General features: G+C 49.6%; 1 protein-coding gene across 1 annotated transcript in view; it reads right to left on the bottom strand.

Moving 5' to 3' along the window:
* Nucleotides 1–12,313, bottom strand: part of LOC124518034 (uncharacterized) — a 141,037-nt gene that overhangs the window by 49,911 nt on the left and 78,813 nt on the right. The window contains exons 39-42 of the mRNA XM_047087816.1: nt 4,184–4,492; nt 3,170–3,399; nt 2,933–3,094; nt 1,884–1,961 (exon numbers count right to left, since the gene is read on the bottom strand). Of these exons, the coding sequence (XP_046943772.1) occupies nt 1,884–1,961; nt 2,933–3,094; nt 3,170–3,399; nt 4,184–4,492 (779 nt within the window). The remainder of the gene's footprint in view (nt 1–1,883; nt 1,962–2,932; nt 3,095–3,169; nt 3,400–4,183; nt 4,493–12,313) is intronic.

Genomic DNA, 12,313 nt, shown 5'->3' with positions numbered 1-12,313 from the left:
TGGCCAGAGCCAGGCGCCCGGAAAGCCTGGCTATTGGAAATTCAGCATCAGCATCAGTGATCGCTGGCTGGAGGGCAGAGGGCCTCAGTAACGAGTTCCACTGGGGCAGACAACATGCCCCACACGGGGGCACCGACCCAAGATGGGAACGAGAGGGGAGTAACTGGGCTCATTCTTCTCTGGGCCCCAGAGCCTGGGACCAGGGATACAAGTGGCCCTTCCTGGTGGGGGTGAGGATTTAAGGAGCACTCAGCACACAAGGCTCAATAAACTTCGTCTGTTATTTCTTAATATTCTTATGATTACTCTCAGACCCTTAAGCCTAGGGGTAGGATAAGTGAGCTCATGAGAAAAGAATCAACTCCAGCCCCAGAAAGAAAGGCAATCAGTAGGGCCCTTTGTGAAAGGGAAGACAGTTCATTTTGGGCCCCATTTTTTGGCTCAAACCATTGTAGTCCATGAAACCCCAAAGGCAGAGGACAATGGCAAAAAGACGGAAATTTCTTAGGCTGAGGGCAGAGCCGGGCATACAGTAAGCAGCTAATAATTTATGGAGGGAGGTGGGAGCCCCGCCAGGGCCCCGCACTGACAGGTGGAGAGGTGGCTTACCTCCAGCAAGGGGCAGCGATTCACCAGTGACAGGGTCCAGTTGGTGTGTGTGGTGTTGGCCTCGGGGCTGATGTCCCCACGGGCAGTCAGGGCGCACTGGCCCAGGGCCACCGCCAGCCCGGCCCCGGTGGGTTCGTCTCCCGCCACGGACACTTGGATGTGGTTGTCGGGGGCAACCCCCAGAGCCTCAAGTGGAGGCCATGCGTGCTGGAGGCCGGTGTCCAGATGGATATGGCGGTGGCCGCAGGCTGTGTGGACGTGGGCCTGGGCGAAGGTGTCCCCAGAAGATATCTGAGCCGCCAGACTGGCCGTGCGGGTGTGGACCAGGAGGGAGCCGTTCAAAGACAACACGGCCAGATCCTACCCCCAAGAAAGGCAAGGAGAGGCCCAGCAGGTGTCCCTACAATACCCCACCAAGAGGTGGTTCACCCTCTGCCTGGCCTGGGGGATCAGGGAACCCCCATCCCCCGAGCCACCCCCATCCCCAGCTAACAGGCTCTACTCCTGCAAAGTGCTTCTCTCTAACAGCTGAAAATGGCCACCCATGGAGTCATCAAGTTTGGCCTCTAAGAGCATTTCAGGGTCCCTGATGTCCCTCTCCCCATGACACAGAGTAGGGAAGGCAGCCCATCTGTCCAGCCTGTTCAGACCCCTTCAGTCCTGACCCCTTATTCCCTTAGTTAACCCTCTCGCCATCCAGGCCGCTGTGTGACCTTGGCAAAGTGACCAGCTCCTGTGGGATATGTCAGCACGCAGCCAGGCCGTGGTGGCGGGCCTCGGGAGCAGAAACACCTCTGTCCTCCTCCCCCAGACAGTCCTTGGGGCTACACACCCACCCCTCCCCTGCCAGCAGGCACGGAGCTCAGCCAGGCCAGGCTACCAGCTGCCCACTCGGGGGCCCACAGGGCAGCACTGACCAGGTCTGCAGGCAGCCCCCTGGTTGCATCCAGTTCACCCTGGGTCCAGGAACCATAGGGCCCTGTGGCTCAGGACTCCCTGCCACAATGTGCCTGCGATGGAGAGGACCCACCGTCCACCCGTGCCCCAGCCCAGGAGAGCTTGGAGCCACCTAAGCTGGGCTGTGCCCCAGTCCAGCTGTGCATTGTGGGGGACATGGAGGGCTCAGAGGAGGGGACCATGTGGCTCAGCCTGGCAGTGGCCACAGGCCCCTGGGCCATGCTGTGGGCAGTCCTCAGTGCTCAGGCTGTGCCAGCCCCCCGGATGCAGACCACCCTCTGCCACCACTACCCGGCAAACGACAGAGACCCAGGTACCTCCAGAGGCTGCTGGGCGAAGTCCCCCCAGCAGAGCCCTGACAGCTGGGCAGGCGAGGCGTCTCCACTACAGTTGACCTGCAGAGACCAGCAGGGTCGGGAGGGGAGCACGCCGATGGCCGCTGCCCGGAAGATGGCGACGGGAGTCGTCTTTACCCAACCCGGGCCCCAGATGGAGCACAGAGATCCAGCCCAACCCCATCGCCCTTCATGGAAGCCTCTCTGGGAAAATAACCCCGATAGAGAGGTTTGTGCAGAAACCCGGCCCTACCCCACAGCATCGTCATTAAACCAAAGGAACCAGAGCTCAGGTCCTCACACGGCCTCCGTGTGCCAGGTTCTACCTAGTTCCTCATCTGATCCTCAAGGAAACCATAAGAGGTGGGAATGGTCAGCAGTCCCACTGTGCAGATTAGGACACTGAGGCACAGAAAGTAAGCAAGTTGCCCCAAGTCACGCAAAGGGGAGGTGAGGAAACAGTGTGGCTTTAGCCGCTCGCCCTGAGCACCGGCCCCACCTCCCGCGCGCTGTGGATGGTTTAGCCACCCCTGTGCCGCCACAGGCGAGGCTTCCTGCTTCTCATCCTTGAGAATAACGCAGAGGTGAACTACGTTTGCTGCCCCTTCTTCAGTGTTCAAGGTCTTTCCTGGAGGGGCAGGTGCACGCCCAAAAGACTCGCTGGTGGCCAGGGTGTGGGCGGTCTGAACTTTACTAGAGGGGACCAGAGTGCCTCCAAAGTGGCTCCCTCAATTGGGGCACTTCCAATTACGGTGGGGGCGCCGGGGGGTCGATAGGACCACAGGACAGGTGGAGGAGAGGACGGGTGGACAGGAGAGGAAGAGTTCAACACAGGGTGTGGTGGACGGAAGGGAGAATGCGGAGTTGCTGGGAGGGAAGATGGGGGGGCGAGAGGAGGGGCCAAGGTGGCAGGGGCGGGGCAGCGGGGCGGGATCCGGGTAGGGGCCCGGCAGGTGGTAGGAGTCCCTCGGGTGACCTAAGAAGTGGGCGAGGCGAGGCGGCTGGGATGCGCCCTCAGGCCGGTCGCTCACCTGGAGCCGCGCGGGCACGGTGCCCAGGAGCGCTGAGAGGCCATGGTGCAGCTCGAGGGCCAGGCCCCCGTGGCCAGGCTGTCGCCTCGCCTCCAGGGCCACGTGGAGCTGCTCACCGTCCACACTCGCCTTCAGCCCAGCCGCCACACGGTGTCCCGCGCTCTGGGCAGAAGCGAAGCCGTGTGTGTCCCTGGGACCCGCTACCCCCGGGGCCCCCGCGCCCAGCCCCCCACCCACCTGGAAGTGTCCGCGGCCGTCCACGGAGAACGGGAGGCCCCAGTGCCTGAGGCCGGGCACCGTGTGGGCCAGGCTGGCGCGGAGCAGGTGACCCGGGGCGCCGGGGGCCAGGCCGTCCAGGCCAAGCGCTGCGTCCAGCTGAGCCTGCGCGCTCCGTGCCATAAAGCTCGTGGAGAGGTTGGAAGCCGCGTGGGTGTGCGACAGGAGCATTTCCGCCTCCGAGGGGAGTCCTGGAGGCGGAAGGAGCCACAGAGATGACTGAGCCCAGTCTACACTCCACAGGAGCCCGAAGGGGGTAAGGGAGTGGGCTGCCGTCGGCCCAGCTCCTGTCTGCAGCGTCCCCAGGCCCTGGGGCAACCTCGGGCCTCTCAGGTCCCACTTCCCCCAACATACCAGGTGGAACCATATGAAAGTGTCAACATTCAACACTTTCTGATCCATACAAGTGGTGATTTCACCAGGGACCACCTTCGCCACACTCAGCAAGTGACAGGCCTGGTGTCCCCTTCACACTTCCAACCCTTCAGGGACAGGGACTGGCCCTCAGAAAGCAGGAGGAGAACAGAGGGGGTCTGATCTCGCTTTCTCCCCTAGCTGCCACACTCTGAGCCCCTCTAGGCCTTACTCAAGTGTCCCCAAGAAGCTAGAGCTGGGGGTGTCCTATTTCCTAACTGTGGTACAGGAGCACATCCTTGAGGCCCCGCTAGACCAGCTTTCAAGAGGGAGAAGCTGGAGGGGAGGTGGTGGGATGGGGAGTCCTGGGGGAGGGGCCACCGGATTGGGAAGGACGTCAATACTCAGTAGCAACTAATGTCCCTGCACTGTGTGTTCTGGGTGAATAATACACAGCCCAAGGAAGACAGCAGCATTGGGAGAAGCTGGCAGGGGAAGGAAATACAGCTGGAAGGTGGATGTGGGGACTAGAGGCTCCATTCTGTCTCCTACCCCTTGGCTTCAGGACCTGGAAGTCTCTGGGGAGGGAGGGAGGCATCTGGCCCTGTCCACCCCTCCTACCTGCTTCACTCAGGGTGCTGATGTTGTGACTCAGGCTGCCTGAGAGCCGGCCATGCCCAGGGCCCCAGGCGCAGACCCCACCCAGAGCCAGGCTGGCTGCATCGGCACGGAGGTTGGCCTGGCCCCCCAGGCTCCCCGTCTGGGCCTGCAGCCGCCCTCTCAGCCAGAGCTCTCTTGGCAAGGCACGGGTGCCGTTCTGGGCGAGGATGCAGGTGACGCTGTGCATGCTGGTGCTGTTCCCTGCGTTCTCATGCTTGTCCCGCAGGAGGAAACCCAGCACAGCTGAGTCAGCAGTGACCCTGATGGTACCTGCAGAGCATGGCAGAGAAGTTGTACAGAGCAGGGGACTGGGCTGCTCTGGGCAGGAGGGAAGAGAAACCGGGGGTAGGTCAAGTTCCTAGATCCATGATGTAATTCTCAATCTTGCCACAGGGGGAACATCTGGGAAACAGACCAAATTAAAACAGCTCCCTCCCAGGAGGCTCTGAGGACCAAGCAAGCTACGAGCTAATTCACAAACAAAAGGGCTTTGGCAAAAACAAACAAAAACAAACAGGGACGTCAGTTAGTACCAGGGCTCAATTCCTGTTCTACAGAACCACAGACCACAGTGAAAGAACAGCCCCATTCTAGAGACGACAAAACTGAGATCCAGCAAGGCTTGAGGGACCCAACCTTGAATTCCAGTGATAGAAAAACTGCTCAGAGATCTCTTCCATCCAGAGAAGACTCCACACCTTTGGGCCAGTCCGTGCCCATATATAACTCACACAAGAGGGGAATCTTGCTGTTATCAGAACCATTTACATCTACTGCCCCCGCCCGGTTTCATGGTCCAAATGCCCATAACACCTCCCCTCCCGTCATTCAAAGTTGGACTCACACGTTACCACCTCCAGGAAGGAGGCCCTTCTTCACCCCTGGGCTGGTTTAAACACCCCTGTTCTGTGCTTCCAGACAGAGAGCTCATGCAAATCTCAATCAGATTACAGAGTCCACAACATTTTCCACACAGACAGAACTTTCTGACATAAACTGCCAATTATGCTCATAAATTCCTTATGTTGTAGGGTCCTATGTTACCATATCCTACAGGGTATTAACCAGTTAATCATGGATAACCAGAGTAAAACTTCGCTAGATTATGATGAAGATATAATGAAATATTGTTGATGAGACAGGAATGGACCCCCACACAGAGTGGATTGATTTGCAACGAAGGTACAAAGCTAATTCAACAGAGAAAGGATGATCTTTTTATTTTTTTATGTATTCTTTATAGAGAGAGAGAGAGAAAGAGAGAGAGAGGGCACGCATGAGTGGAGGAGGGATAGAGGGAAAGAGAGAATACCAAGCAGGCCCCACGCCTGGCACAGAGCCCGATGTGGGGCTCGACCTCACGATCCCAGGATCATGGCCTGAGGCAAAATCAAGCATTGGAAGTTCAATCGACTGAGCCACCCAGGCACCCCAGGATGGTCTTTTTAATAAATGTGAAATGACTGAAAATCCACAAGTAAAAAACTACCTCAACCTTACCTGATCATATACACAAATTCAAAATTAACCACAAACCCAAATTTAAACACTAAAACCATAAAGCTTCTAAGAACAAATAAAAATGATGTGGCCTCAGGTTTAGTAAATAAAGATTTTGTACACAACTGCAAAAGCATTATCCATAAAAGAAAAAAAATAATCAACTGGAATTGATCAAAATTCAAAACTTGTGCTCTTTAAAAGACAAGAATTAATGAATCAAAGAATGAAAAGGCAAGCCACAGACTGCGAGAAGTTATTTTCAAAACACACATCTTACACAGGACTTGTGTAAACAACTCCCAAATTCAATTTGGAAATTCAAGAAAACAAAATTTCAAAAAAAAAATTTTTTTTTAATTTTTTTTTCAACGTTTATTTATTTTTGGGACAGAGAGAGACAGAGCATGAACGGGGGAGGGGCAGAGAGAGGGAGACACAGAATCGGAAGCAGGCTCCAGGCTCTGAGCCATCAGCCCAGAGCCTGACGCAGGGCTCGAACTCACGGACCGCGAGATCGTGACCTGGCTGAAGTCGGACGCTTAACCGACTGCGCCACCCAGGCGCCCCCCAAAAAGAATTTTTAATATTTATTTTTAAGAGACAGACAGAGTTTAGGTGGGGAAGGGGCAGAGAGAAAGAGAGAAGGAGATACAGAATTCAAAGCAGGCTCCAGGCTCTGAGCTGTCAGCACAGTGGGGCTTGAACCCACCAGTTGTGAGATCATGACCTGAGCCAAAGTCAGACACTTAAGTGACTTAGCCACCCAGGCGCCCCAACAACTCAATGTTTTAAATGGACCAAAGGTTTAAATAGACACTTCGCTCACAAAAATTCATAAGTAGTGTATAAACCTATGAAAAGATGTTCAACAAAATCAGTACTTAGGAAAATGCATATTTATTTATTTATTTATTTATTTATTTATTTATTTATTTATTTATCAATTTGAGGGAGAAAGAGAGAGAACGTGTGCGGGCATAAGCAGGGGAGAGGGGTGGAGAAAGAGAGTAAGAGAGTCCCAAGCAGGCTCCACGCTTAGTGCAGAGCCCAACACGGGGCTCGATTGCATGACCCTGGGATTAAGACCTGAGCTGGGATCAAGAATCAGATGCTCAACCAACTGAGCTGCCCAGATGCCCCCGGAAAATGCCAATTTAAACCACAATGAGAGTCCATCACCAATCAACACTGAAAACCCCCAAACCAAAAATGTGCGACACCAACTGCAAAACCAAGGACACAGAGCAGCTAGGACCGTCACAGCGCTGGCGGGAATGTGAAATGGTACACCCACGCTGGAAGCGGTCTGGCATTTTCCTCCAGAGTTCGACACGTACTTGCCTTACAATCCAGCAAGCCCACTCAAGACAAATGAAAGCATATGGTCCCTCAAAAACCTGTAGGCCAATGATTATAGTGGCTTTATTCATAATTGGAAAATCCAAAAAAAAATTGGACAATACTGAAACCAATCCAAATGCCCTTCGGCTGTGAATAATCTGCTGGATATCAGCACCACGGAATACTACTCAGCAAAGAAAAGGAATAAACTGCTAATACGTGCAACAACTTGGATGAATCTCGACCACATCATGTTGGGCAGAAGACGCCATACTCAAAAGTTCACATACGGTTTCAATTCATGTCACACTATGCAAAAGCCAAGGCTATAAGGGACAGACCGCAGCTCAGGGGTTGCCGGGGTGGGGGTGGGGGGATGGTTAGGGAAGAGGCTAACCACAGTGGACCTTTGAGGGGAGATGTTAACTGTCCTGTACCCAGACTGTGTTGGTAGGTCCATAACTTTGTGAGCTTATCAAAACGTAAAAGGTTTTCCCCTATATGTAAATTACACTCCAAGAAATTATCTGTCAATAGTTGCCTTCAAAAATGAAGTAACACGTGTTACATGTTAAGAGATGGAGAGATCATCGGTGTAACTCAAAGTAAACTCAACACAAGTAGTTCTCTGGGACACGTTTTATTTGATTGTGTTTAAAAATTTTTTTTTAATTTTATGTTTATTTTTGAGACAGAGAGACAGAGACAGAGACAGACTGCGAGCAGGGGAGGGGCACAGAGATAGGGAGACACAGATCCAAAGCAGGCTCCAGGCTCTGAGCTGTCAGCACGGAGCCCGACGCAGGGATCAAACTCATCAACCGCGAGATCATGACCTGAGCCAGAGTCCGACACTTAACCAACTGAGCCACCCAGGCGACCCATGTGTTTAAAAAATTGTTTCAACCTATGTCATTTTATTATGAAATTTGGTTTGGGCACATTTAGCCAATTTGGGATTAGGGGGGTCGGTGCTAATGTTACTACCAGACTAGAGAATGGCACCCACGTCTTAGGGGTCAGGGCAGAATCTTCAGGTTCTGAAACACTGGGCCCTGGACAGATGTCCAGCTAGGGCGCTGTGGTCAAGGATGCTTGGGCAAAGGGTCCCTTTTTGTGTCATTCTGGCTTTGGGAACCTTGTTAATGTTTCACACGATCAAAAACCAAACACATAAAATCAATAAGGATAGGGGAAACCTAAAAATGGAATACAAACAGGAACCAGCGAACCCCACTGTATTTCAAATGATTAACAGAATCACACGGGGGTGGCAGGGGGATTAACCCTAACTAACATGTGAACACCGTGGTTGGATTTAGGCCTGCAGTAACTACTTGGATGAACTCCAACCACATTATGTTCAGGCCAAAGACAAAAAAAAAAAAAAATTCTCATCAAATACTGAATTCTAGTTAATAGGGTTTCCTTTCACAGAGGTACAGGTTAGTGACTCTGCAACTACTTTCTGTGTATTGTACGGCTGAGCAAATGAGTAATCCACTGTGGATGGTTAGAGCCAGGTTTCTTTCTGTTGGAGAAAGGATGAGAAGGGTGAAAAGGGAAAACATGCGAATGAGCCTTTTGATGATAAATTGAAATTGAGGACATCAGTGTGAACGAATGGTTTTAAACTTATCTGTAGAAAGATACAGAAATGTGTGTGTGTGTGTGTGTGTGTGTGTGTGTGTGTGTGCGCGTGCGCCCACGTGTATTTTCCAGGTCAATCCGTTGAGAAAGTCTAGGGCTGATAGTTCAGTAGGAATAAACACACCTAGCACCCAGCTCTTAGTTTCTACATATTATTTTGCATTAAAAGGAACCAAGGATTCTTGGAAATATGGCTTATTTCACGTGAGGGAAAATGTAAAATAAGACAAACATGTTTTGGGTCATAAAGGAAGGGAGTGCTCAAAGAATATGGAAACACATCAAAAAGATACACGATGGGGCACATGGGTGGCTCAGTCAGTTAACCGTCTGACTTTGGCTCAGGTCACGATCTCACCGTCCATGAGTTCAAGTCCTGTGTCAGGCTCTGTGCGGACAGCTGAGCCTGGAGCCCACTTCAGATTCTGTGTTTCCCTCTCTCTCTGCCCCTCCCCCGCTCATGTTCTCTCTCTCTCTCTCTCTCTCTCTCTCTCTCAAAAATATACATTAAAAAAAAAAGAAAAAAGATATATGATGGGGCACCGGGGTAGTACAGCTGGTTAAGAGTCCAATTTTTAAATTTGTTTTAATGTTTATTTATTTTTGAAACAGAGAGAGACAGAGAGAGAAAGTGCAAGTGGGGGAGGGGTAGAGAGAAAGAAGGAAACACAGAATCTGAAGCAGGCTCCAGGCTCTGAATTGTCTGTACACAGCCTGACGTGGGGCTCGAACCCATGAATTGGTGGGAGACGATGACCTGAGCTGAAATCGGGTGCTCAACCGACTGAACCACCCAGGCGCCCCAAGAGTTGACTCTTAATTTCAGCTCAGGTCATGATCTCACAGCTCATAAGATCAAACCGTGTAATGGGCTGTGTGCTGACAGTGTGGAGCCTGCTTGAGATTCTGTCTCTCCCTCTCTCTACCCCTCCCCTACTTGTGCCAATGCTCGCTCGCTCTCTCTCTCTCTCTCTCTCCCTCTCAAAATAAATAAATAAACATTTAAATAAAAGACAAATGAGTAGTATCATTTCTATTAACAGTGGGGAGCTTAACTGGACCAGCACTCCCAAGGTAACAATTGCAAACTCTGGGAAAAATGAAAAAACAGCAGTTATCTCAAAGTGACAGGAGAGTAGCCACAAATAGGCAGACCCTGGGTGGGACTTAACACTGGAGGAAATCACCAGCACTAAACGGGCTGTATGTTTTCACTCCAACACCATGAAGGTGGACAACATTTGAACAGCAATCTGCACTCTAAGTGATTAGGGAATCTGAGAACAGAGGTCCAGCTGGCAACAACAAATGGCAAGTAAAGTGGGAAATTCTGGAGGAAGCCACTCAGGGGAAACCCTAAATTCTACCTGCAAACTTCCTATCTTTGCTGATCCCCTGAACTTCACAAGAGCGGAAAAGACTCCAAGCAGCCCAGCAAAAATAAGAGAACTGAACTGATTTCAGCTGCATCCCACCAGAAGGGAGACAGTTTGGGTTCTGAATCTACCCAACTTAACTGTCAGCTAAAATAAGAAAAAAGCAGGGGTGCGTGGGTGGCTCAGTCAGTTGAGGGTCCAACTTTGGCTCAGGGCATGATCTCGTGGTTCATGACTTCAAGTCCCACTTGAGTTCTCAGCTATTGGCACAGAACCTGGAGCGTGCTTCAGACTCACTGTCTCCCTCTCTCTCTGTGCCTACCCCACTCACTCTTTGTCTCTCTCTCAAAAATAAACATTAAAAAAATAATAAAATAAAATAAATAAAATAAAATAAAATAAAATAAAATAAAATAAAATAAAATATAGTAAGAAAAAAAACAAAGCCCACAAACAAAAACACTCTTCAGAGAAATAAAAAAGAATTCAAGTCTCTTTATCATTGAAAATGTCCAGAATACAATCTCAAGTTGCTACACATACAAAGAAGCAGGACAAGGATTTTAGCAGACAAGGATTTTAGAACAGATCTTATAACTATGCTCAAGAATATAAAGAAAATTTTAAAAAGAATATAAGGAAAATATTCTTGTATTAAATGAACTGATGGGAAATCTCAGCTGTAAAATGGAAATTTTCTTTTTTAAATCCTGATGGTGACTCTAGAACAAAAAATGCAAAATACGAGATTAAAAAATGTATTGGAGCATCTTACAATTTTTGTCATGTGGCATTTGGAGAAGACAGAAGAAAAAGTCATTGAGCTGGAAGATAGATCAATAGACATCTGAAGGAAAAAAAAAAAAGGAAAAATGACTTAAAAAAAATCAGGAGAGCTTCAGAGACCTAGAAACAGTATCAAAAGTTCTAAAATTTATCAATTGGAAATCCCAAGGAGGAGAGGAAAGAGAAAATGGGATAGGAAAAATCTCTGAAGAAATAATTTACCAAATTATTTGGAATAGAGAAATCCGTCATCACAGCTGTAGAGTTTAACACCCTCCTCTCATTAATGATACAGTAACAGGACAAAAAGAAAATCAGTGAGCGGCGCCTGGGTGGCTCAGTGAAGATTTCCTAGATGTGTTCAGAGATACGCATACAGGGGCACTCAGTGGCCCTGGGTGGCTCAGTTGGCTGACCATCCAACTCTTGATCTCAGCTAAGGTCATTATCCCAGGGTCATTGAATTGAGCCCTGCGTCAGGTTCCACGCTTGAGTGTGGAGCCTGCTTAAGATTCTCTCTCTCTGCCCCTCTGCCCCTCTCCCCTGCTCCCTTTCTCTTTCTCTAAAATAATAAAAAGACATGCATCTACAAAATATCCTTCAAGAAAAAAGAAAGAACAACATTTTCAGACAAATCAAAATCACGAGGGTTCATGGCTACTTAGCTTGCCTTCCAAGAAATGCTAAAGGTGGTTCTTTAAACAATTTTTTAAGTTTATTTTGAGACAGAGAAACAGAGCACAAGCGGGGAGGGGCAGAGAAAGAGGGATAGAGAATCTCAAGCAGGCTCCACAGTGTCGATGAAGAGCCTGATGTGGGGCTCGAACCCACAAACTGCGAGATCATGACCTGAGCTGAAATCAAGAGTCAGACGCTTGACGGACTGAGCCACCTGGGTGCCCCTAAAGGTGGTTCTTTAAAATGACAGGAAATGATACCAGGAAAAGGTTTTGATCTTTAGGAAGGAAGGAAGAACGCTAAAAATGATGAACACGTGTGCAAATACAAAAGCCATTTTATTTCTCTTAACGCCTTTCAAGTCAACACGACTGGAGCAAAAATTATAATACTGTGTTGTCGATTTATAGCGTATGTAGATCTAACAGAGAGGGCAACTATGGCAGAAAGGGCGGGGGGGGATCAAAGTCTAGGTTCTTAAAATTTACGTGACGTGCTCCAAAACAAATGCTAAGCAGAATGTTAAATAATATAAAGAAACAGAAGTTTAAAGGGCAGTAGATAAATTAAACCTGGGTTCTATTTTTTTTAATTTTTCCAAAAGAAGGCAAGAAAAGAACAGAGGAACAATAAATGTGGGAAAAAAGGAAACAAGTAGCAAAAGAGTAGACATAAATTCAACTATAGCTATAATCACATTAAACATCAACTGACTAACTAGTATAATTAAAAGGCAGAGATTGTCAAACTAGACATG

Source organism: Lynx rufus, unplaced genomic scaffold (genome assembly GCF_022079265.1).
Source record: "Lynx rufus isolate CCGP_SWC_20201006 ecotype Redwood Valley unplaced genomic scaffold, mLynRuf1.p SCAF_23, whole genome shotgun sequence".
In the NCBI taxonomy this organism is placed as follows: Eukaryota; Metazoa; Chordata; class Mammalia; order Carnivora; family Felidae; genus Lynx; species Lynx rufus.
The sequence above is the reverse complement of the archived record's forward strand: the minus strand, read 5'-3'. Positions and strand labels throughout refer to the sequence as shown.